The sequence below is a fragment of the Python bivittatus genome, unplaced genomic scaffold (genome assembly GCF_059951505.1).
Source record: "Python bivittatus isolate LINGU-HERP-01145 unplaced genomic scaffold, Pbiv_v1 ctg000020_np1212, whole genome shotgun sequence".
NCBI classification, from domain to species: Eukaryota; Metazoa; Chordata; class Lepidosauria; order Squamata; family Pythonidae; genus Python; species Python bivittatus.
In genome coordinates, this window is record NW_028277030.1 from 92,515,861 (window position 1) to 92,542,895 (window position 27,035).

At 36.1% G+C, this 27,035-nt stretch overlaps 1 protein-coding gene across 7 annotated transcripts in view; it reads left to right on the forward strand.

Moving 5' to 3' along the window:
• Nucleotides 1–27,035, forward strand: part of SDCCAG8 (SHH signaling and ciliogenesis regulator SDCCAG8) — a 122,337-nt gene that overhangs the window by 51,405 nt on the left and 43,897 nt on the right. For all 7 annotated transcript variants that reach the window (XR_015796692.1, XM_088144075.1, XM_088144089.1 and 4 more), the window contains one exon: nucleotides 15,765–15,892. Coding sequence is in view for 6 of the 7 variants with exons in the window: in XM_088144075.1 (XP_088000201.1) it covers nucleotides 15,765–15,892 (128 nt within the window). In the remaining variant the exon portion in view is untranslated. The remainder of the gene's footprint in view (nucleotides 1–15,764; nucleotides 15,893–27,035) is intronic.

A 27,035-nucleotide genomic window follows, 5' to 3' on the forward strand; every position in this document is an offset into this window, starting at 1 on the left:
CATTAAAGAAGACTAACATTCCTGAACATACTCAAATTGTTGAGGGTTGTCTGTTCTGTATCTGTTACAATAAATATTTGGGTTACCTCCTTTTAGGGTTTTGAATTTGGATGAGCTTATTCATGTTACTTAATTAAAAAATAATAAAACAGAATGTCTGTTAGGTCTTAGTTTGTTGACAGAACAAAAAAATAACATTTTATATTTGGATGCTTTGAGCTGATATTTTGTGATATCCAACGTATATTTTCCTTTATAAAATAGAGTGGAAATATACATGTAATTAGACAATACATATTTAATATGCCAAGCATTATTCTGCACAAAAACGAGATGCCAGTGGAGTGATAAAAAGAAAAAAATAGTTTTTTTTTTTTTTAAGCAAAGTCATCTTTGGAAGTTTTTTTCCTGACAAAGGATAAATTACTGGACTGGAAGAGCCTGTTTTTTTGGAGCTTGTAAGTAAATTCCTATTCACTTGTATGCTAAAATACTAACATGTTAAAATATTTTAAAGCTATCAGTGCTTTTTAAACATTAAAATAAATCTTATGGGAATATGATATACGAAAAGCATTATTATTTTACTATGATTTCAATCTTGTCCTGGCAAGTAACAATTACAAGCAGAAAAAACACAAACGGAATGGTTATTTCTTTCTTTCCCATCTGCTAGTTCTCTTCTGTCTCTTGTCTTTTCAATTATGACAGGGAGCTGACTTCTTCCCTGTTCAATTGTTGCATTTTTCCATGGCAGCCTGATTGCCACATCAACTGTCCCACTATTGCCTTCTCATTCCTGCAATCTGTGTACGTTTTGCAAAAGTGCAGCTGGTATATGACTTCTTGTTCTGATTATATCTGCTCCATGTTCTCAGCATAGCATATTTTTTAAGAACTAAAAGCACCTATAGATACTAGTAATATGACAAGCAGTATATAGTAGATCTTTTGAGAAGATCATGAATATCTTAATCCCCTTGATCAAATATTTGGCTAACGAAAATCTAAGGAACACATCATTATAAAGGCAAGATCTTGTTTCTCATTTCCAGTATATTAAAGCTGGAATTTAATTAGGTGTTTAATGTTTATTATTTGAGTAAGTACTATCTAAGGCACTGATTTAAGATTTAGAAGGAAAATGACAAGTTACTAGTTTAAAAAATTCTGAAGCTATATTTTGTGTTCCATAACTATTTTAAATGTTACCAGGTAAAATAATTATTCTGTTTTCTTTCTAACACACATTTCTATTAGGTGAAGAAAACTACCTTGAAATTTGGATATTGTTCAAGAAAACATTTTGAAAATGTTTATTTGAATTTTTTAAAAAAGAAATTAGTTAATAATTCAATAGTATGCGGCTGTTGGAACAAATTTTTGAAAAGCAGATGCATGCTTGACTAAGCCTGCATAATAGATCCTGCTGACAATATGAAATGTCTCAAAGTAGCTGCTCTGCTCTTTCTATTAACTTGAATAGCAATATGGATAATCACACAAACTGTGTAACATTTATAAAAATTCTCAGTGGTGAATTGATTTTTATTTTACATTTTCAAAAGTGATACTTAGTCATAGATGGATGACAGTTTAAATATAGCTATGTTGCAGATTAAAGGCAGCATTAAAATCAGCATTTGGTTATGAAGATTGCTTTGTTCTTTTTTTAAATTTGGTTCATAATTCTCTCCTTATTTTGCCTTAGCCCAATATACATTTTCAGTCTTCGCCAAGATTGTATTTTCCCTTCTACATCAGTTTGTCACACTTCCCTTTTGTCTGTCTAAATTTGCTAAATAAATAATGTTCATGGTACAAGATTTTACAGAAAGAAGATGAATTTTATCTTCGAGGATTTTTCAGTGATCCTCAGAAATATTATTTTACTCCTCGGCTATTGTCTTCTACATATTGAAAAAAATAATTTTTATAAATGCATAACTGTCCAGCTTTGTCTCTTACTAAGGATTAAATCTCTGCCGACAGTTCTTTTGACAATGACCTTGAGGGGCTTTGCATCTTGAAGAAGAAAGCAGAAGCTTGCAGTAAACAAAGTTCACTTCTGACAGATGGATTGAATGACAGAAAGGTTGTGAGTGCCAGAATAGCCCTGGCAGAGGAGGAAATGTTCAGTGGAATCCAACAGGAGAGGAGGTGTGAACAGGTGCAGGGTTGCTGACGGAAGGGGAACCAGATGGAGGGAGCCAGAGCCAGTTTATTTAAAGGAAAAGGCAGAAAACACTGAAAGGCTGTACAATCAGTGGCTAAAAGTGTGCATGGAAGAAGGTAAAAAAGCAGTAAGCAAAACTGCACAGTGGGACATCAAGCACTTAGCGTAATGACAGTAATTGTGAGTGTAGTTGGAAAGTTGCTATTAAAATCCATTCATCCATTGCTCTAAATAACAAAGTGTTTCAAACACTTTTTAAATTGACAAGAATAGTGCTTTGTCTGTCAATTTTTGGTAATGTTAACACACAAAAGTTATGATTAGAAAAATGTTGTGGTTCAGGCAAGCCAAATCAAGATGATAATAAGAAAAGGTTCGATATTAGCTGCAGAATAGTCTCTAGTTTTGCTTTCCTTGCAAAGAAATGTCACATTCTGATAAAATGTGAAAGAAATCCATTCCCCTGAAAAGCATGTTGTAAAACATACAGAATCTTTTAACTGTTATTCAGGGCAATGAAATGAGGTGTGGCAGGCTGTGATACTATGAGTTTTATGTCATTCGAGAATAGTTGAGAACATATGAGGCTTTAAAATAATAGATTTTGCCTGATTTGTTATAATAATCACAGTTTTTCTCAGGTTAAATAGAAAACACTTATTCTGGTTGATGATTCTTACTATATTGATTGCCTTTGCTGATTGTAGATGTGATTCGAACAATGGTTTTAAACTGCTAAATTGAAAGAAGATTGCATATTTACATGTGTAGTATTAATGTAATATTACTTTGAAAATTTTTATTCAATTCTATATTAGTCATAAATCTCTTTTTTATTTCTTTTTTGCTCCATTATTTTTTCTTTGCTTTTGCTTTTAAGTATCTATTAAAATAAAATAAAAATAACATAAAATTAAACAACTGTTCAGCTTGTCAGTAGGATGAACATTTGGGGAGTATCTGGTTTATTAATTTATATTTAAGACACAGATCCGGGTCCAGAATTCTCCTATGGGGCACATTATTTTTTGGAAATTAAGGAAGTTTCAAAACCAGTTTCTGCTGAACCATAAAAATCTTAGACACATAGACCCTGTTTCTGTTCCTTAGAGTCTTGTTGTGGGACACATTTTTGCATCAATATCTTAATCCCAAATGTTAATCTGTTTATTTTTCAAAGAAAATTAAGAAACAGATTATTGTAACATCTTATAGTTTTTTTAAAAAATTGATTATGTGCCATCAAGTTGAGGGTGTACATACACTTTGTTTAATATAACATAAGACCGAAACCAAAATGTTACAGTTTGGACATTTTTGCTACAGCTAGAGCATAATTGGAAGCAATACATCTTTAACTGCAACTATTTTTGCTGGGACTCTTTCTGTGTAATGGAAATGAGGCTCAACCTTTCAATATCTAGACAAATTTTGGGGTTGGGCCTTATAAAAGTTGTATCTGATTTATCTAGGCTTTCTTCGGTAGGAAGTGTTTTTCTCTGTTTTTCTTATAATTTATATTCCTAAATTAATAGAAATGCCATAAAACTAGGCTTAATAACATATTTTAAATATATATTCATAATCCCAAATTTAGACATGTAATTCTGTCAAATCTTTATGCAAAATAAATATTTTTCTGTGGCTATAGAATTTTTTTTTTTAAAGCATGATATGTCATTATTAAAAACCATCATAATTGCATGTCTCTTAATTTTTGCTTACTTATAACCTTATCCTAAATTTAATCTACTTTTCTTTTTTATCAAATATAAAAACAATGACCTGTCATATAGTTTTCTCCTTTGAAATACCTGGGTACAGTATTTTAATCTTTGATATCTATTCATATTTCTGTAGCTTAGTAATATAGATGTTAAACATTCTATAAACACCTAATTTTGGACTGGATACTGAAAACTTTTGGTTTTTGCTAATGAACTGAGGGCATGATCTAGCTTCATGTAAGCACAATGGTTTTTATTAGAAGGCTTCTTACATAGTTTTTCCTTCTTTTATTCCCCTTTCCATCAAAGACATGCATACATGCTCAAATAGCTACTTGATCTAGTGACCCTTTTACATTTCCACATACTGTATTTTCATATATGGTTTAATCCTGTTGCCTTAAGGATACAAGGAACCAACAGGCAACTAAGCAAGGGTTGAACCATGACAAGACAGGTAAAAAATTTAGTGGAGTCCCTGGTTCTCTGAATTAGGGAGAATGAATTGAAATTTAATGTACTTTTTGGTAAAATATGTTTGTAGTTTTCTTATTCCAAGTTAATTAGAAACATCCACATTCCTACTATTTCAAACTCACAGCTTATGAGTTGGTGAATTATTTAATAATGCATTTAAGATATGGAAGCAAACAAAAATAATATCCACATTCAGAAATTATTTCATATAATAAAAACAAGCAGAATACCTCAGAGCTTCAGATAGAGTCTCTTGGTCTTCCTGATAGAAGTTTAATTCTAAAGTTTATATTTAGTGAGTAAGTTATCAAACATTTTGATAACAAGCAGAGTAGGCCACCTAATACAGGTATTTATAAATAGGATGTAATGGCTTAGTCTGGTCCTCATCCATAGCCTGCTCCACTTCCAGTTCCTGCCCTTATTTTTCATCCAACATAACTGACTTCTTTTTGTACAGCAGCATCATTCCTTTCCAACAGTTTTGACCCTATGTTAATATTACAAAGGACAGTCAGATGACCTCTCATGTTATATGAGGTGGTACTTACTGAGAAATGAGACGTTGCATGATTTTAAATTTATATATTTATTTAAACAGTTTGAATGTCCACCTAACTCACAAAATGCGACTCTGGGCAGCTAACATAGGATTAAAGCCAAAGCAAGATAAACAGTAAACATAAAAGAACCACAACATGACAATATAAAGCTGTACAAACAGAAGCCAAAACCACAACATACTCAAAATCCTAAACCACTTATGGCTGCCACCTGCTCTTCAAGCATTAGCCACAAGTCCAAGACGGCCCCAAATTGCGCACCTGTCTGGGGAAGTGCTATCCCATTGAGAGCTAAATATGGAAAGTTTCCAGATATGGATCCTTAAAACCAGACTCATGGTCTTGTTTGGGTTGTGAGAAAGGTACTGGGAAAGAATCTTGACAGTGTCACCTGGTCACCTTGTGGTAGAGAAGTAAAGCTGCATATAATTAGCATATTCATGATATTTAACCCTTGCCAATGGTTGATCTCATCCAGCAGGTTCATGTAGATGTTAAATAGGAGTGGAGAGAAAAGTAGAGCCCTGAGGAACACTACAAACCAGAGTTTTAAGGCTAGACCTCCACCTACCAACACTGACTGGAATTGCCTTCAAAAGAAGAACCACCTCAACATCCCCTTCACTCCCAATCCCAAAAGTTGTTCAGGAGGATATCATGATCAGGATAGGTTATAGACAGGAAGACATATAGATGACCCTATGCAAAAGGTGCCAGGTTTTGATCTATCTCACCAGCAATGGATGACCTTGAACAGGATTCACACCTTACATGGCATCTGCCAGGATTCACTGCATAAATGGGGTATGGCATTGTCACCTCAGTGTGACTGTGGGGCCACAGGTCAAACTATAGATCGCATTGTGATTGGCTGTAAGCTGAGGGCATATAATGGCCCAATATCTGATTTTATTATGTATATATATTGTATTGTATCTGATTATTATTATATATATATATATATATATATATATATATATATATATATATAAAATGACACTGCACTTCAATGGTTAGATGGCCTAGACATTGGTATTTGAATTTAGATCTTTTTAATATTCATATTTTAAAGTGCTTTTAACTTAGGCTAAATGTTAGTATTTAATGTAAGTCCATGTATGAGATGCCATATGCTAAATAAATAAAATCATGATCAATGGTACTGAAAGCCATTGAGAGATTAAGGAGGGCCAGGAAGCACTAACCCCATCTCAGTCCCACCACAAGTCATCTACAGGTGCAGTCAGTGCTGTATTAGTGCTGTATTCAAGCCTGAAACCTGACTAAAAGGGTCCAGATTATCCATTTCCTCCAAGACCCTCTGGAGCTGCAAGCTGACCATATTCTCAACAGCTTTGGAGACAGGGTGAAAATTGTCCAGAATCACTGGGTCCAGTGATGATTCCTTGAGGAGGAGGTAGACCACTTCTTTAAGAACCAGCCAAACCAACCCTTCCCTCAAGGATGCATTCATCACCATGTGGATCCAACCACATGTCATCTCCTGGACCTAATACACAGGTGGCCATAGTAGAGCCTTGAGGACCCTGTCTACTTTCTTGGAATCAATAGGCTTGAATTCTTCCCACATACCCAGTCTGGATCATACCTCAGTCAGCTCCAAAGGACCTGCATAGCCAGAGTTCAATTCAGAGCAGATCTGAGTGACTTTATTTGATAGATGCCTTTAAGAATAGCCTTCACGGTGACCCTGCAGTTGTTCCTCAAGCCCATCCTGAGGAGGGACTGGGTCACCTTGAACAGAGCCATCAGCTGGCTATCTGCAGAAGCAATAAGAGCAGAGAAATAATTATGTTTTGCTGCTCTCATCGCTGCAATGTAACCCTTAAGCTCTTACCCATGCTTAATCAGATCTGCTGTTTGTTTTCCTATATACAAATAGTGCATCAATTTTTTTTTTTTAACCTGAGAAATATTCTGCACAAAATGCCCTTTATTTATGTAGGTACTTGCATTATCAGAAGTAGTATTCCATGAACTCTATTCTGCTCATGCAGGTTCCTGATTAAATGAAAGAGTACCAGAGTACTTCTATCTTATTTTGGGTAAATCTCATTTTATTACCCCCTGTTCAATCCATCTTGTACTCTGAACCTCAGTTTATAATCCCCAGTCTTCCCTGTACCATATATAACTGAGAAAATTAGGTAGCATCAAGCAAATGGATGGTACCTAATCTGCAAATGCTGGATTACTTCTGTATTTGGTTTACATATAAATGTTAACTGGCAAATTGGGGGGGGGCAGTGCAGAACAGTATCATGAGAGATCTCAAGCAATAACCTAATAGCATCTAATGGATATAAAGTCCAAATAGGGATTTTTAAATAGCTTTGCAAGTGCTTGCTTTGGTGAAGTTGAAAATGTGTTCCTCCTTCAAAGAAGAATTCAGTTTCCATCACTCAAATGTCGAGGCTAGTCCCTGGAAACAATATAATATATCAAAAGGACAAATGGTTGGTCTTGAACCTCTAAATACTTTGTCCACATCTTCAGGCTGAATATTTTGTTTGTTTGTTTGTTTAGTTAATTAGTGTAGCCACCCATATGTGATTTTGGGTGGCTCACGACAATTGAGAACAAGAACAATAAAAATATAAATTAAAAACAACAAACATGCAACTATATTAACATCACTATTAAAAACTCAATTTAACATAAACATAATCACAGTCAACAGGTGAATACAAGCAATACTTCCTGTTTAGTATAGCCATTGCCAAGGCTCACCACTAGTGTTGGATCCCCAAGCACTATGGCAAAGCTATGCCTTCAGACCCTTTCTAACCGCCAGAAGGATAGGGGTCAGTCTAAGTTCCGGGGAAATAATGTTCTGAAGAGTGGGCACCATGGCAAAAAAGGCTTTCTTTCTGTGTCCCATTAGATGACATTCCTTAGTAAACGGGACCCATAACATGCCTCTCCTGCCAGATCTGATGGGATGGGTAGATGAAACTGGGGAGAGGCAGTCCCTCAAATATCCTGGTTGTATGCCATCTAGGGCTTTATAGGTCATTACCAGCACTTTGAATTGCACCCAGAAGCACATTGGTAGCCAATGCAGCTCATGGAGCAGAGGTGTAATGTGTACTGCTTAAGTGCATATAACTGTCTGCACCACTGCATTTTGCACCAGCTGCAGCTTCTGAATGCTTTTCAAGGGCAGCTGCATGTAGAGCACATTGCAGTAATCCATTCAGGAGGAAACCAGGGCATGATGATTGAGAGCAGAGCCTCCCAGTCCAGGAAAGGGCACAGCTGGCACATAACACAAAGCTGTGTGAAGGCTCTCCTTGTCAGCCTTGTGAGGTAATCCAGACAAGAAGCACACCCAGAAGTACTAGCTGTAACTTTATTGTAAGATTACATTAACAGAATCTTGCAAGTCTGAAAGTATATTTCTCCCCCCTTGCCTTTACAGTCCAAAAACCTAGGAAGGATCCTTTCTGAGATGTTTGCTATGCCCTCATTCCTTCTACAGACTTGGATGCCATTTGTCTGACCATGTCTAGTCTGCGCTCTTCCTCCGCTCCCAAGTTCCTTCCCACATCCCATTACATTCCCGGCCACATTTGCCACCTGCTCTTTGAGCAGGAGTCATAAGTCCAGGAGGACCCCAGATTCATGCAAGGTTTGTTTGGGGAATGCTACCCCATCCAGAATGAGAGATGGCAAATCCCTGGAACCAGAAGGCCCAAAACCCAGAGCCACTCAGTCTTGTCAGGATTGAGCTGAAACTTCTTGTTTCCCATCCAAACCCTAACAGCCTCCATATACCACAACAGGACATCAACAGCATTGGTTAGTCCGCCAGGGATGGAGATGTAAAGCTGGGTATCATCAGCGTACTGATGATACCTCACTCCACTGTGATGGATGATCTCACCCAGCAGCTTCATGTAGTTATTAAACAGGAGCAGAGAAAGTACTAAACCCTGTGGAACCCCATAAAGCAGGGGCTGAGGGTGGGACCCCTCATTCCTGATCAATGCCAACTGGAACTGGCCTCAAAGGAGGAGAAGCACAATACAGTGCTACCCAACCCCCAAAGCCAATCCAGAAGAATACCATGGTCGATGGTATTGAAAGCCGCTGAGAGGTCAGGAAGAGCAAGGATGGATTCAGTAACCCCCTCCTGTTCCTGCCAGAGGTCATCCAAAAGCACGACCAATATTGTTTCAGTCCCATACCCAGTTCTGAAACCCAATTAAAAGTGGTTCACTCTTCATATCACACATTATTTTACATTAAATCTAAATTTGGGAATAATGGCACAAAGTCCATGGTGTGATCCTAGCTGCTTTCATACCTGGTTACTGCCATGGAAATGAGTGCATTTGAAGGAAGCTGACTTATACTGGGTCAGGCAACAGTATTTGGCCAATTTAGCCTTGTGTTGCCTCTTCTAACTGTATATGGCTTTAAGAATGAGTAATTTATAAATTGTTGCTTTTTCTCTTAAAATATAACTTTCCTTTTTACCGCTTAAATTAAAGATGGAAAGATACACAAAAATACATATATGTAGTATTTAGTTCATCACTGTCACAATATGCATATGTATTGGAACCAGAGTGCAAAAAATAGTGCATAGTCTCAAAAAGGATTGTTTTAATGAATTAGCAATCTATATTGCATTTTTTAAATTATTTAAATCAGCTTTCACTAGTCTGGTATAAAGTACAACAAGATCTGATAAAAAGCCTAGCAGGTTTGTTCAATAAAATTAAGTCAGCAATTACCAAGTAGGAAATTTTTCCTCAAGATACATACTGTTCTGGCCAACTACAATCTCCAATTTTACTGAAAGAAATTACCTCATGAAGTTTTTCATGCACATTTGCCAAACTCATCCCACACTATCTTGGAACAGAGTTTTAAAATGCAGGTACTTCTTTGCAGAATGTGTGTGATACAGAACATGCTTAAAGATACTTTGCAACTTTTCCTAAAAAGAGAAAGTAAAATGAAATCTTTTATCATATTTTGATTACATGTATTCAATTTATTAGTGTCTCCCTCCCTCCCTCCCTCCCTCCCTCTCTGGAAGTGATATCTGTATTACTCATTTTTGGTACTGATAATACAAATGTTTAACCCAGCATTCCTATATCCTTCGTCTTTCACTTTTCACTAATTCTTTTAAGCATCTCCACAGAATGATAAAATAATGATCCCAGAACATTTCCCAAAGTGGATGGGAACAGTGTGAACTATCTCTGTGGATAATGATGCTTAATAGTAATTAGTATTTTACTGGCATACTAGAAAACTATGTTTGATATTACTTTTGTAATGTCTTATATACTTTTTTTTTTTTTTTTTTACTATTTATACCTGTTTTTCATCTTTTCCATATAGAGAGAATTCTGGCAATAGATTTTCCACAAGCTGCAGGCACGTACTGAGATTATGCGGGCTAATTTGTATAAACTGAGGGAATAGATTTTGGTTTAGTGATAATTTGAAATTAATAAGAAAATAACACATATAGGAGGTGCAGTGAGGGAGAGGTTATACAGGTAGCCTGATTTAAAAAGAGAGGGTCAGGAAAGCAAAAATACAGAATAAAGAGAAGTTAGCAAAGGATGCAAAGAAAAGCAAAAAGGGCTTTTTCCTGTCAAATCAAAGGAAGACAAGAAGCAGTATACCAGCTGCTCAGCAAAGATGGTAAAAAAGTGACAGATAGCAAGAAAAAGTAGAATTATTCAACTCCAGTTATGATTTAGGTTTCTGTAAGAACAGGATATGTATTTCACTGGTGATTGTGAAGAGCCGTCTCAAGGAGCAAGATTCCACCATAAATTTGATAGAAAACATACTCAAGGAATACCTGCTGACCTTGAATGAGTTCAAATAAGCAGTACCAGAAGAATTGCAACCAAGGCAGAGGCATTTAAAACTTAGTTCCTGCACTGAACTAAGAACCTAACTTGCTCCCTTCCAGCTGTTTGATATTAAAACATATGCTGTTACAAGAAAGTTAATTATCTGTGGGCAAGCTATTTCCAGATAGCTTGTTTGCCTTTACTACCTTTATTATTATACTATCTTTATTATTAATACACACACACAATTATACATTCTCTCTCTCTCTCCACACATGCGTGTGCACACACACACACACACACACACACACACACACTGATATAGATATAACACCTAAATGTTATATCTCTCTCTTTCTGTAATGGCAAGAACTATGGAACAGTTTGATTTTTGAGCATTTCTTAAAGTCAACGTTTTCCTTTCTTCAGGATAATGCCAGAACATGTACTTTCTGCAGGGTTTCATTCAGGCATATTTCTCAAACAGCAGCCCACAGAGCCCCATTGGATATACAGCAAGCCCTACAGTTGATGATATCCATGTTACCATTTTCTTGTTGTTTTTAACATAGGTTGAACCAGTCAAGGCTCTGCCGTAGCATAAAATGTAAGTTTATATAAGGTCCATGTAAATTTGGGCATCCCCTGAGAGTTCGGGAACCTTACTGAATAGAATGGAATATGACTTAGGGATGCCTGAAAATGGGGGGAGGGGGTTGATAAAAATGGCAGCCATGACTTGTCTGATATCGAACGTGTGTAAAGCAGTTTGCATCAAGCAATGCCAACATGGAATGCTGCCCATAGTATAAGGCAATTCAAGTATATTTGAACTGAGAAGGTAAGTTTAATGTCATGGTTATGAATAACTAGTTATGGCAGTTGCTATTTGGATGTCAAAAGGCTTGTTTTATGTTTATAGCAAGATCTTCCCGAGTACTGTACTGATATAATTCTTCAGTATTTCAACATGGAACTATGCATGTACATATATATGAGTGTATTTGGGAACCCTATTTATTATTTATTTAGTTCAGCTTGGACACCATTCAACTCCAACTGACTCTGAGTGGTTCATAAATAGTAATGTAAAAGCCAATAGCAACCAAGCACAATATACAAACAGAGAACAAAGATAACAAACACACCTAAGGGTCACCATCTATCTCACCTCAAGACCTGGGAGAACAGTTAGGTGTTCAAGGCTTTATGGAACGCCAACCAGTGGGAGGAGGGTCTCATTCCAAAGGACAGGTGCTACGAGAAGGAAATCACACTTTGTGGGTCCTGATAGGTGACATTGTTTATTTGAAGGGACCTGCAGCACGCCAACTCTGCTGGCATATATTGGCCAGGCAGAAATCATGGGAGATAGGTGGTCCCTCAAGTAACCTGGCCCTATGCCATATACAGCTTTAAAAGCAGCACCTTGAATTGCACCCAGAAGCAGACTGGCACCCAGTGCAGCTTGCAAAGCAGAGGTGTCACATGAGCATGCTGAGGAATGACCATCACTGCCAGTGCTGCTGCACTTTGGACCAGTTGAAACTTCTAAGCAGTTTTCAAGGGCAGCCCCAGGTAGAGTACATTGCAATAATCAAGCCCTGAGGTGACTAGGGCATGAGTGATTGTCTGAAGGGCCTCCCAATCCTGATCCAGGAATATATATATTCTAAATATATATATTAAGGTATATATATAACCTTTAGCTAAAACTGACTTTATGGCTTGTGTTGTAATTATAATCCTAAATTGTATGTATTATATAGGTTACAATCAGTCTTTTGGTTTTGTTTAAACATAGCAATTAGAAATGAGTGTATGTATGTATTTTTTAGTTTTATATCCCACCTTTACTTTGGAGCTCAAAGTGGCTTACGTAGTTCTCCCTCCTCCAATTTTTTCCATAACTATAACCCTGTGAATGAGCTTTCATGGCTGAGGGTGGGCTTGTATTTCCTAAGTCCTAGTCCAATACCTAACCACTACATCACACTGGTAAGATCAACCATATGAGTCAATAAAATTTAATAGTTGATGGGTTCAGAAGCTTCTGAAAAGGCCAATAAAACTAATAGGGACAAACTTTCATCTCCAATTCTTGGCATAGATCATAGATAGTCTTATCTATCTATCTATCTATCTATCTATCTATCTATCTATCTATCTATCTATCTATTTTCTCTCTGCCCATCTCCCCCCAATGGGGGACTCTGGGTGGCTCACACACAGCATTAAAACAATAAATATATATAAATACATAAAACAAAAATTATACAAAACATTACCAAAAAAGGAGAAGAAAATCCAAGAAAATGATGGTTCTGGGGCTGAAGACAGCAGGCCTCTATGGAGCTAGCCATCCCCACACTTGATGTATTCCCTCCCCATCCCAGGTCAAGTGGCAGAACCTGGTCTTCAAAGCCCACTGGAAGGCCAGGAGTGAGGGGCCAATCTCACCTCCGGGGGCAGAGTATTCCAAAGAGTGGGGGCTACAGCCGAGAAGGCCCACCTTCTGGACCCCGCTAATCAGAGCTCTTTTACCAAGGGGGTCCGAAGCATGCCCTCTCTGTGTGAACGGGTGGGATGGGTTGAAGTCATGGGGAAGAGGCGGTCCCTTAGGTAACCTGGTCCCATGCCATGTAGGGCTTTAAAGGTGATAACCAATACCTTGAATTGGACCTGGAAGCAAACTGGTACCCAGTGCAGTTCACGGAGCAACAGCATTACATGGGCCTTCTTGGGGCTCCCAAAATAGCCTGCACAGCTGCATTCTGGACCAACTGTAGCTTCCAGATACTCTTCAAGGGTAGCCCCATGTAGAGCACATTGCAATAGTCTATATGGGAGATAACAAGGGCATGAGTGACTGTTCGAAGGGCATCCTGATCCAGGAAAGGGCGTAACTGATGCACAACCCAAAGTTGTGTAAAGGCCCTCCTTGCCACGGCTGCCACCTGCTCTTTGAGCAGGAATGGTGCTCGAATGCTGAAATCGGGACTGAAGTTGGAAACCTCTGATTTCCAAACATGTTATTCAAAAAGGGAATATAGGAGTTTAGATTAAGATTATCCAAACTGGTAGTTTTAGGAGAAATGTTTCCTAATGGACTTGAGAACAAACTTTTCATAAACAGTCATTCAGTGCAATCCTTAACCTTAAGCTGCTTTGTAAGCCAGGAAAACCAAGGATCAAGCATTATGAAGTTTGTTGATGCAAGAAACCTGTCCACATCTTTTAGCTGTAGGAATGGAAAAGCAGCCAGTATAACATGACAAGCTGAGACCGCAGTTATGCTTGTTAGAACTAAGACTTTACACTTGGCAAAGATAATGATGCATTCTGTTTGCAGTGTTAGTAATAACCAATTATTTGAATGGTTTTTCTTTTCCTTATCATGGGTCAGAAGATAACAGGCTTTTGGTCATCTGAACAGTCTTTGATGATTGACTCCACACTGTGCAGTGGTGGTGTATAAAATTAACTTCCTCATAGGAAGTTTTCAAATGGACTTTCCAAGTTTGACTGAACTAGTTTCTTTTTTCAAAATTAAAGGTTGCACAATTGGTTGTTCTGTTCATTTCTTTACCTCTAGCACCCTTGAAAATCAGGGATGTCTCTTGGTTTTGTTCAGTTGGGGAAAGCTTTCAAGAGGGATTGTGCCAGGTATTCCAGTTATCAAAACTGGAAGAATTTTGACATAATTATCTGTTCTAGTGATAGGAAAATCCCTCAAGGAATGGAAGAAGACAAATCTGAAGCATGACTTGTTTCAAATGGTCAGATGTAACAGGGGTCATGCCTTAACGGGTCCTGTCAGTGAGTGTAAATGCCAGCAAGTAGTGGTCTGTCTGTGACAATACAACAATGTATTTAAATATCTATCAAATAATACATCTGCAGTCACCCAGATATTAACCATAGAGCTGGACTGCTTGAGACTGCAGATTTTAGAAGAACTGGGTCCAACAAATGAAAAGCACTTGAAATGTCATAAATTAACACAGACTTTTGATTACATTAAATTCTGCCTCATAAGTAGTGATAATGCATTTGTTCAACTTAATTTAGAATTTATCCAGAAGTTGTTAAATGTGTTGCTGTAATGCATACATCTAGAATGAATACTTTCATACATTTCTGAGAATGTCAAGACATAAAAAAGGCGTATGATTTTTATTATAAATGGTGCCAGGAAAGAACATAGAAGTACTGTAGCTACATACAGTAGTATGGGATCTGAGCAGAATGTTTTCAGGATAATAGGTACCTTCCTTAACTATGTTTGGTTTATTGTTGTCTTGTTTCTCTAAAACAGCGATGGCGAACCTTTTCGGCTTGGCGTGTCAAAAATTCGGAAAACGCCTAACTTGATTCTGCAAGCGTGTCACCCCCCCCACACACACACAAACAAAAGAGAAACAATTCTTTACATATTCATATAAATACAGTCCAATCATGTGTGGTGCTATGTGTTATATAAAGTAATGTCAAAGTATTACAAAAATGCAATACAAGTAAAACAAATTCAATTTCTTTGGTAACTCAAACAGGGAGAATTGTTGTTGGGTGTTGGTGAACACTGGCATGTCACCCAAAATGTTGTGGCGTGTCATCTTCGACACGCATGTCATAGGTTCACCATCCCTGCTCTAGAACAAGCTATTAATAATATAGCCAATCATTTGTTTTGCTTTTAATTATGTAGTATGATCAAAGTATTGTGTACTGTTGGCTTTTTTCTAATGCTGTTTTAAAAATGATTTTGATTATTTTAATTTGTAGTTGTATTATTCACAATTTTGGGTAGAAAACTACTTATAAAGAAATGAACATAATTACTTAGTATCCTGATCCCAGAGATCTGCATTTTGTATTGTTCCTGCCCTATGTATCTTCTGAATTATATATTTTCTTTTTTAAAAACTATATACTTCTGAACTTACCAGCCTCTCATCTTTTTTTCCCCTAGATTAGAAAAAGAGAACATTCAGCATAGCTTTAGCAATGAGGCAAAGACCCGAGTCCTTCAGGCTCAACAGAGAGAGCAGGAGCTGACACAGAAGATGCGGCAAATGGAGGCCCAGCATGATAAAACTGGTAGGTGGTCGGGAAAGATTAGAGCCTGGGCACTCACTCACAAGCCCAGCCCACGCCTTACTGTGAAATGACATCAGGAACACCTGTAACCTTTGGCTGGCCGAAGGGAGCAGATGCTAACTACACCGGAGATTCCGAATTACATATTAGTTAGCGTTTAAAAGAGAAAATGGAAAGTATTGCCCACTGTCTGTTGATTTCAGAGTGCTGCTCTCACATCTGTTGCACCATCTGGATTATGAGTTTATTTACCTGTGTTCAAGAAACGTAAAGCTGAGAGGGACCACAACAAAGTAGAAAAACAAAGGGTTTATTTTTGGCTGGATTTTCAGGCACACATGTTATATAAAGAAAATAGCATCAGAAGCTCTGCAGGAAATGCTCTGAGCTTACAGTTAAAGTCTCCTGAATAGCACTGAACAGTTCCCACAGTACACACATTATAGCTACTCTAAAAGCTTAATGAGTTTGCTTCAGAATCCAAACTGGAGAAAAGCTTTAGCCATTAATCGGTACTTAATTCACTGTCGCAGCTGGATGTAATTCACTGGCTCCAAATTAATATGTTCCTTTATTTAATCTTCGTAGCTACACACATTTTTGGAATTTGTGTATTCTGTCCTACTCAGATTTAGATACAACTTTAATCTTTTGTAGCTACAAGAATTTGAAGTAAGGAGTTTAAATTGATAAGCATGGGATTTTGGCAACAGTTGGTAATATGACTGAAACCTGATGTCTTTCAATATTTTAGCTCAGCTGACCTATAATTCTTTACCTTTATAGTGTGAAACAGATTCATAGAATTTCTGACAATCAATATCTGTGTAGTCTTTTAATATTGCTTTTTTAGATTCACGTCAGAATGAACATGTATTTAAGAATCACAGCAAATTTCCATAAAGAAAATTGCAGAAAATACCCCCAAGGTGTGCGTTTTCAGAACCTAGCCTCTGAAACCAAAATTGTAATGAATTTAAATGTACAATTATGAAAATGTCTATCATGGTAGTAAGCCATGAATCATATATCCCCATCCTTCCTAAATCTCTGTATGCAGTCTAACTAAATAGTTACAAATTGACATTTGTGAAAGGGAAAGGAAAACAAAAATCAAACATAATTTTACTTTTTCTAAATATTTTATAAATTTCCCCAAAATTGACTGTAATGCTGGGGAGCTATCTGTGACCTAGATATGTAAGTTAGGAATGCAACAAAATGTGGATTCAAGTCAGATTTTATGGGTTTCCCATTGTGTTTATAATGTAATGTACTACCTTCACAAGTGAATATCTATATGCATAGAGGTTCCTGTGAAATGAGGTTAACCCACATAGAGATTTCTTTTTCCGAAAAAGCCTATATCACTTTTCCAACAAGTTAGAAGTATTATCAATGAATATACTGAATTCGAAAGGCCACAGTTAATGTTAGACGTTATATGGTCTGGGCCTTGCTTCTGTACTTGAATATAATCTGTATGCTTTTGCAGTGAAGCAAGCCCATAACAGGTAAATGAATTGCTTTTAGGACTTCAAGGAAATTAATTACAACATGTAAAATTGCAGTAATTTGAACATGCCCATGATGTGTAGAATTGAGGATGCTAAAATGCTTGTTGGAAGTTTATTGTTTCTTATTGGAGTTAGGTAAATTTGTAAGGCTTTATTTCTTTTCTACAAGCCTTTGCTTTTTCAAAGACACTTTTGTCTTTGAAAGAATGCCAGGGATGCCTTTTGTTTTAATAGTGTATCTTTCACTATCTCCCCCTCAATGCATTAATTCTGTTTTTGATTTCTCATGGTTCTGTAGTAATAGAAGTACAGTGATTTTGTATGTTGAATGAAGTATGCTGATCTGAGCCTCCAGTCTGAAAACAGATCAGAATGACCAGTGATGGTCTCTGGGTCTATGCACTTATTAGTTATGTTTTCAGTTGGAAGCATTTCCTAGTTTGTGGCCCCAAATTAGGAGAAATCTGGAGCTGAACACAAAAGCTTATGCCTTTTAGTAAAATGTGTTAGTCTGAAAAGGTGGTACCAGACTCCTTCTGATTTTTGGCCACCATAGACTAACACTCCTACAATGTCTAGTTTGTGGCATATACCAGTGCATAGCTGATGACCTGTTTCTGTGATGGTAGATTGCTACTGTTCTTTTCTTCCTACCTGTGCTTGGCACCTGAACTCTACTTCAGATTATCTCGCAAAATTCTGATATGAGAAGCAGGGCAATTTCATTTTTGGTATTAAGGTCATTAATGTCTTTTGGTTGACTCATCTGCCCCCAAGACAGAACGTATTTTTTAAGTAATTTTTTTTATTAAAAGTTTTACAAAGCACGTAAAAACTAACACAAACTAATATAGAGTAGAAACAATAAAGAAGAAAAGAAATAAGAGAGAAAAAGTAAAACTGCAGAATAAAACAGTAAAGAAAAAATAGAAGGAAGAAACATCCAATTTCCTTTTCAGCAAATATAAGTACAATTGCAAAATTATAATTATAATTACAAAAAAACTCATTTTTCTATTATTCATATTTTTTAATCATCAAAACCACACATCATAAATGCATTTTTTTCTGTTTCATGCAAAAAGTCTATAAGAGGTTTCCAGTCAACCATAAATGCAGATATTGTTTTTTCTTTGATCAAAGAAGTTCATTTAGCTATCTCTGCAAGTTCCACCATCTTCACCAGCCAATCCTCCAATGCAGGTAGTGTCAAACCTTTCCATTTTTGAGCATATAATAATCTCAGTGCAGTTGTCATATATAAAAACAAAGTTCCATGACTTTTTTCTAATTGTTTGTCCATTAGTCCCAAAAGAAAAACCTCTACTTTCAGTTGTACTTTAACCTTTAAAATCTTCTGAATTAATGCATGTATTTCTATCCAAATTTTTTTGGCTTTTTTACATGCCCACCAAACATGATAAAATGTCCCTTCGTGTAGTTCACATTTCCAGCAAAGATTCGTAGTACCTTTATACATTCTAGACAATTTCTTTGGTGACAGATACCAATGATACATCATTTTTAAAAAATTCTCTTAAGGCTAGAACATAATGTAAATTTCAATCCTTCCAACCACATATTTTTCCATTGGTCCATTTGTATATTATGGCCAATTTTTTTAGCCCATGTTATCATACATTCTTTCACTTGTCCTTCTGTCTCATATTTCAGCAAAAGTTTATACATTTTAGCCATAACGTGTTCATCATTAATACATAATTCTATTTCAAACTCAGTCTTACTTTGTACTATTAAATCTTTTATCCACTTTAAACGTTTCTGTTAACTGTACATAAAAAAACCATTGACAAGAATATCCTTCTGTTATCAAATCTCCTCTTGATTTCATTTTACAATCCCCTTGAGAAAATTCTAGTATACCTTGGTAGGATAACCATTTATGTTTACTTATCATTTCTTGTCTATAAAATGCTTCTTGTGCTGAAAGCCATAAAGGTGTTTTTGGTAAAAACCTGAGTTTATACTTATTCCATACTCTAAGAATAGCCTGTCTAACATAATGATTTTTAAAGTCTACATTCACCTTAGCTTTATCATACCATAGATATCCATGCCACCCAAATCTCAGATCATCACCTTCTAAATTCAATAACCTTCTATTTCTTAACAGTACCCACTCTTTCATCCAAACTAAACAGCAAGCAGCAAAATATAGTTTCAAATCTGGTCAGCCCAATCCTCCTCTTTCCTTCGCATTTTGTAATACCTTATATTTAACTTGGTTTTTTTCCCTTGCCATACAAATTTAGATATATCCTTCTGCCATTGTTTCAATGGTACATCAGTTGTCAAAACAGGTATTGTCTGAAACAAAAATAACATTCTAGGTAAAACATTCATCTTAATCAGAGAAATTCTCCCCAACAGTGACAATTGTACTTTGTCTCATTCTGACGTTATCTTTTTAACTTCATTCCATGTCTTAACATACTTTGAAATAACATACAGTTCATATTTGTCATAACTATACCCAAATATTTTCTCAATCTTGAAACCCGTTTTATTCATCAGTTCTGTTTGGTCTTGTAACTTCATATGGTTTGTTAACATCTTTGTCTTCTGTTTATTAATCTTAAAGCCTGCTAATGGCCAACATTCTTTTAATTTACTCATTAAAAGTTCAATTCCCTTTAAAGGGTCTGCCAAAATCAAAACCAAGTCATCCATGAAAGCTCTTAACTTGTATGGCTCTCTTTTAATCTAAGATCTTAATTTGTATGGCTCTTTTTTAATCTTTACACCTGTGATTCTCTCATCTTGCCTTATATCTTTATTTAAAAATTCAAGAACTAAAATAAAGGAGGAGACAATGGGCAACCTTATCTTGTTCCTTTTTGTATCACACATTATTTAGTTGATTCTCCATTAATGATTATTTGTGCTGTCTGTGGAGTATAAATTGATTTCACGCATTTTATAAAATTCTCTCCAAAATTCATATCTTCCAAAACCTTAAACAAAAAAATCCAGTTCAGATTGTCAAATCTAAAAGTTGCATCTTATCTGCATCTAAAAAGTTTAATGCAGCTTGATTTTTCTTATGTTTTCCAAATATTCCGAAATATCCAACACAGTTCTAACATCTTTCAACTGTCTTTTAGGTAAAAACCCACACAGATCCTCATGAATAAATTCTTGCAAAATTATTTTCAATCTTTCAGCTAAAATCATTGTAAACAACTTATGGTAATTATTCAGTAATGATATTGGTCTGTAATTTCTTACTGAAGTCAAATCTTGTCCCTCTTTAGGTATCTATGTTATATTGGCTTCTTTCCAAGTCTCTGGTATCCTTCCTCCCTGGAGAATAGAGGATGTAAAAGTTCATCCTCAAAACATAATACAAACAATAGTCCATCTGATCCAGGCATCTATCCTGATTTACCCTTTTTAATTGCTTCTCGGGTTTCCTTTATCGTTATAAGTCCGTTCATAATTTGTCTTTGTCTGTAGTTTTCGGTAAATTTTGTTTTCTAAGATATTCATCTACTTTCTCCAAGAGGATATCATGTCCTTTATACACATTAGATTAATATTGATAAAAAAAATTTTGTATAGACACATTGTCCACTAGTAGAGTATCTCCCTCTTGTAATTTCAATTCCATTTTATTTTCTCTTTGTCTTCACAATTTATAAGCTAGCCATTTCCCTGGTTTATTCACAAATCCAAAATTTCTTTACTTTGCATACTTCAATTTTATTTCCATTTCTCTTATTGTTAACATAGATAACTGTTGCTGTAAAATCTTAATTTATTGGGAGATACTTGTATTCCCTGGAGAATTCTTTAATTCTTTTCTTTTTATTTCATCCAAAATATTTTTTTTTAATTTTTTATTGCCTCTTCCTCTTAATTTCAGAATTATGTTGTATCAGGTAGCCTCTAATAAAAGCTTTACTTGCATCCCAGACCATTCTCAAATCAGTACCTTTATTTAAATTATTTTCAAAAAAATATTTTAATTTCTTTTTGCAGTCCTCAACAACTTCTTTCTGTAGTAATGCTTCATTTCATCTGAAAGAGCTAGATTTTCTTTTATAAACCAGACTCACAGGGTTATGATCTGAGAAGGTCTTTGATAAAATCTCTACTTTAGAAATTTTAGTAGCCAGGTCTCTCGAAGTCCAAATCTTCAAATCTATTCTTGAAAAGGATTTATGTATTTCTGAAAAATAGGTATACTCCCTTGAATTACCATTCTTCTGTCTCCATATATCAGCCAATCCTAAATTGTCCATCAAATCAAAGAAGACTTGGTAGTTTGAGTAATTTTAATATTTTCTCAGAAGTCCTATCCAATTGGGGGGCAACCACACCATTCAAATCCCCCAACAAATACCAACTTTCATACAAAAAATCTGTTAATTTCTCCATAGATTGTTTATAGGAAGTCACTTTATCTATTTGGGGGCATAAATTCTCAACACCATAGTTTTAACCCCGTGTAAATTAACTTCTGCCCCAATAAAACTGCTATATTCATCAGTTAATACAAGTTCTGGATTTCGTATATACAAAACAACTCCAATTCTCTTTTTGGTATCTGCCGAAATAAATTCTTCTTCCAAGGATTTATAGGTCAGATATTTTATATCTCTTTTTCTGATATGAGTCTCTTGTAGGCAAATAATGTCTTGCTTTAATTTTTTCAAATAATTAAAAAAAAACTCTTTTGTGGAGCATTTACTCCATTTATATTCCATGTTAAACATTTGTAATCCATAATCAGTTCAAAAATTTAGAAAAATCTGAATCTGTAGCACCTAGTTCAGTATCATCTTTTTTCAATTCCTGTTGCATCTGTAGTAGCTGTTGTGAAGTTCCACTTGAGACCTCCATTTCCAACTTCTCCAATTCTCCTTTATATTTAGAAAATGTATGTATTTAGACACCAGTTTAGACGTGTCTGGTTTGAAATCTTTGAGGTGGGATGAGCGCTGCTTTAGTTTTATTTGTTTATTATTGCTCACTGGTACATTGGGATTATTCCTCTCCCTTTTTTAAGGAAACATACTTTTCATGCTTGTTTGTTTTATGCTGCTATCTTTATTCTACTATTTTCTTATCTATTTAATCTACTTCTTGTAAATCATTTTTTTTTTAAAGAATGGGATTAATTTTGAAATAAATGCATACACATTCTTTTATACAGCTTAAGGAAGTATCCTGGTCTGGCAAACATGGTTTTTCTGATTATTAATCACATTTATAACCTGCTTGCTCTTGGTCAAGCTAGCCTGTTACAGATTCAGTGGTGCAACGCAATGAGTTAACTGAATTACACCAGAGTTCAGAGTTTTATATGTGATTATCATGTCCCTGCTGATTTTAGATATTTATTTAAATGATTTGTGTGGCTGCCCATCTTGCAAAATGCAACTTGGGCATTTTGACAAAGCAAAAAACAAAAGTTAGCTTCCCCATTTACCATCTTTTGCTGGTCTTTCTTCTTTAGTAGTTAGGGTAGGATTGAATTGACAGCCATCTTAATTTGAAATTGTATTCTGTTTGAATTCTGCAGTAGTGGCACAAATCCTAGCAGGCCAATTTTTTCTATAAATGAACATAAGTATTTGCTTTATGATTTCATTCTACATAAGTGTATTAGGGGGAAAGGGACTATTTGTGGCATCTTTCTACATTCTATACAACACTTCTGTGTATAAGCAGCTGTGACTTGGCACAGATATGCAGAACCAGTTGTCATTTAGTCTTTTCACTCAGATCTGTAAGATCTCCCTTAATCTGCTTACATTTGAGAATGGTACTTCATGTCCAGTGATTTTTTTTTCAATACAGCTACAAGAATGAAAAAGTAAAGGCATAGAAAAAGAACGAATCTCAATAGTAATTATGTTAAATTGCATGGATGGAGTTTTATCTGTTATTTTGCTATTAATTAAAATGTTACTTTTCCAGATAGATTCCAAATCACAATTTTGCAGCATTCCCTATCCTTCCTAGGGATCTCAACTCTTGAATTAGTTGAAAGTTTCTATCAGTTAGATGGAAAAATGCAGGATTATTTGCATCGTTTGAAACCATCTGAAAAATTAGGGGACACTGGGATATTCACTAGAAATGTGGGTAAACCCTGTATGGATGGTATACATTAGCTCTATTTATGGTATTTTCTACTTGTTAATATATTAATATCCCACAACTTGCTGCACTGTTTCAGTGCATTCAATTGACAGATATTAACTGTGAGAGGAAGGTCAAGTGACAGATTCAGGTATCTGATGTTCTTTCTACATGCTGTTCATACTTCATAATTTTGCTATATATTTTTATATTTCAAAAAAACTATTGTGGGCAGATGAAATCAATGTGTGTGTATGTGTGTATACCACCATGCTATTCATTTTTGGGGTAGCAATGTTAAGTAAGTCAAAGAAATTAAAGGCATGTGATAAGAAAAAAGGAAACATAGGTAAAATTAGTTTATACCACCCCTATCCTTTCTAATATTACAAACTGCCATTGCTTCCACCATGCCCATACACTACCTCATATAATGCCTTTTATTTTTTAAACTTTTCACTTTTCTCTTTTTCAGGACTTCATCAACTCTAGCAAAATATGACTTTCTTTCCCTTCCTCTCAACCCATTTGCAATTCAGTCCTAATTTATTCTCTCTAAATGACCAAGCCACCTCAGTGTATTTCTTCATACCAATCATTTACTTTTGTACTCAGTCCGAATTCATTAAGCACTCATACATTCATGATCCTATCTAAGTCTTCTTATTTTACTACACATTAAGTATCTATTCCCACTGTATTCAACATGCTTATTCAACATGCTTTCTCTTGACATATCTTCCCTAAATAGATTTTCTTTTTTCTTTTCATCATTTATGTACCATACAGTTTGGACATTGCTTATTGGTAAATAATGTATATATTGCAGGATAGCTAGCCAATCAATAGTCCTGTCTTGGTATATATCATCATGGATGCACTGACCTTGTCAAGAACGGGTGCAGCTGGCACACTAGCTTAAGCTGGGCAAAGATACTCCTATTTACATTTTCTTGGGCATCTGTTTCTTGGTGAATCCAGATGCACTCACAGACTGCAAACCTGATTCTTTAGGGAAGTGCTGCTCCATTTAAAACAGGTTGAATTACAATTCCAGAATCCATCTATCACTCTCTCAAGCACCTCTGCCAAGGGTTGGCTTCTTACTATGAGGAATCTTGTCATATCCTCAGGGTACTTTAACTGAAGGGTATCCATGAACAAGTAGGCATTAAAAAGTACATCATTAGAATCTGCTAATCTTAGTTAGGATGAATGTGAGAGATTTGTACATAGAAAATTTTGTCATATCATCTTCTGTTCTTGATGTGATAGATCTTTCATACAATAATTTGGAATAGCTGCACTAGAAAATTCAGTGTAGATATAGTGGCAGTGGCAAATTACAATTTCCTCTTTGCCATTGAAGCTGCAGTATACTCCTTAAAATGTGCTCTAGCTTCTGTTGATTTATTCTGAGTCTCCTCCACCATTGCTGTGGTTGGCATCCCTATTTTCATTCCTCTGAACTTTCTGGAAAACAAGTAGGTCTGCCTTGGCTTATCAGCACAGAGAAAATGTTCAGAGGCAGTAGCCTCCCCCATTTCTTCAGAAGTTAGGACTTTCTAAAAGCATAAATCTCATTCAGAATTAATGTTCATAAATAAGAAACTATATTCTCCTGACTAAATAGTTGTCTTACTGCCCTGAACACAACATAATCAAAATAATGCCCTGCTGAAATAATTTGGGATAATAATCCTTCATTCGCCATCAAGATCATACCTTTCTGAACTACTTATATGAGAAAGAGCCAGTTTGGTGCAGTGGTTAAAGTATCAGGCCAGAAACTGGGAGCATGAGTCCTAGTCCTGCCTTAGACACAAAGCTAGCTAGGTGACTTTGGGCTAGTCACTTTCTCTCAGCCCTAGGAAAAAGGCAATAGCAAACCATTTCCAAAAATGCTGCCAGGAAAACTGTAGGAACTAATCCAGGAAGTCACCAGCAGTCAACATTGACTTGAAGGTACCAAAAAAAAGAAAAAAAAAAGCCCAAAACAAGCCCTAATCTGTGGGACTCCAGAGGCACTTTACTGAATACTACTCCAGCTTGTTAAAGAAGGCGATGGTTACACAGTGATCCACATCTGAAGAACAGATACCCACACAGTTGGATGACTCTTGGACAATATCTGGTAGTTGTAATGGAACTCTGATTCCCTACTGTGCACTTCACATTTTGGATGATGCTATATAATGCATCTGAGTGGACAGACAGGAAACATATATATTTATTTTTGAATGAGATTGATATTCTGCCTTATATTCAGGTGTTCAAAACAGTGTGCATAGTGCTCCCTGCTCTTGTTTTCTCCGGAACAATCATCCTGAGGATTAGGTTATACAGCGTGAAAGTGACTGGCCCAAAATCACCTAGGAAACTTCTGTGGCTGAGAGTAGACTAGAACCTGGGTTTCCCTGTTCCTAGCCCAACATCTTAACCACTATACAACACAGGCTGTTATCTCACAACCTTTGTTCAGATCAGGTTTTTTTGCTTCAGAATCAACTCTTTAGAATCATGTTTCATATTCACTCACCATTCATAAATACAAAGTTTAATTGGGTAGTGGGAGGAGGAATGCCATGAAAATCTGCAGGATCTTGCTGGATAGATACTTTTGAAGGCAAGAACAACATTCATTCACCCTGCTTCTGTAATGGCCAGTCCACCTGCGTCCACTACTTCTTGGTCCTTACTGTGGCTACCTCCCAAGGATTCTTCCATACCTATCTTTCAGATTTCCATAACCTAGTCTAACTTCCCTGTTACAGAATCATGACATGGAGAACAGAGGGAAAAGCATGTCCCAGTGTCCACACTATTCTAATTCCACATCATCCTCTTTCAGGCCCATGAAAACTGAGAGAGAAAAACACCATTATCTCTAGTATCACAAAATAAGAGAAGAGGCCAGCCTTAACTTCTGGCCAGCAAAAGAAACAATCCAAATGGAATATGACCTTCAGTTCAGACTTATCAGCAGCAACTTGGCACTAGTCATAGGTCTATTCAAACAGCCCTCCAAAGCTATGACAGCTGCAGAAGAGCATGCTTCCTCTACTATAGAAGGGCTGCCTTATTGGATCTTTTGTTCCTTTAACTGGCAGACAATTTAGGCTGAGGAGTATCCTGGTATCGACTACCTCTGATCCAGCAGCAGTCCAGCTGCTGTTTTAGCTCTAAGCCTTTAAGGGCACTTTCTCTTGTGCATTTGTCTTATTAGTTGATTCTGTATTTTCTGGGATATATTCAGTTTGCAGATTAACTCATGAAATAACTCCAGCCTCCTTCATGCAAAAATTATTTTGATTATATGGCATAGCAGAAATGAAAATGATATTTTCCTAAGGCCTGACTCTTGACACCCAGACTAAAACAGCTAAGAACAAGGCAGGATATATTGGCAAAGGACCATATTACTGTATAAGCATTTAGCAGGGAAATATGTGTGGTATCCAGAAGGATCAAAGAAACAATATCCTATTGTAACTGAATAAAGCATAATAAGCCAT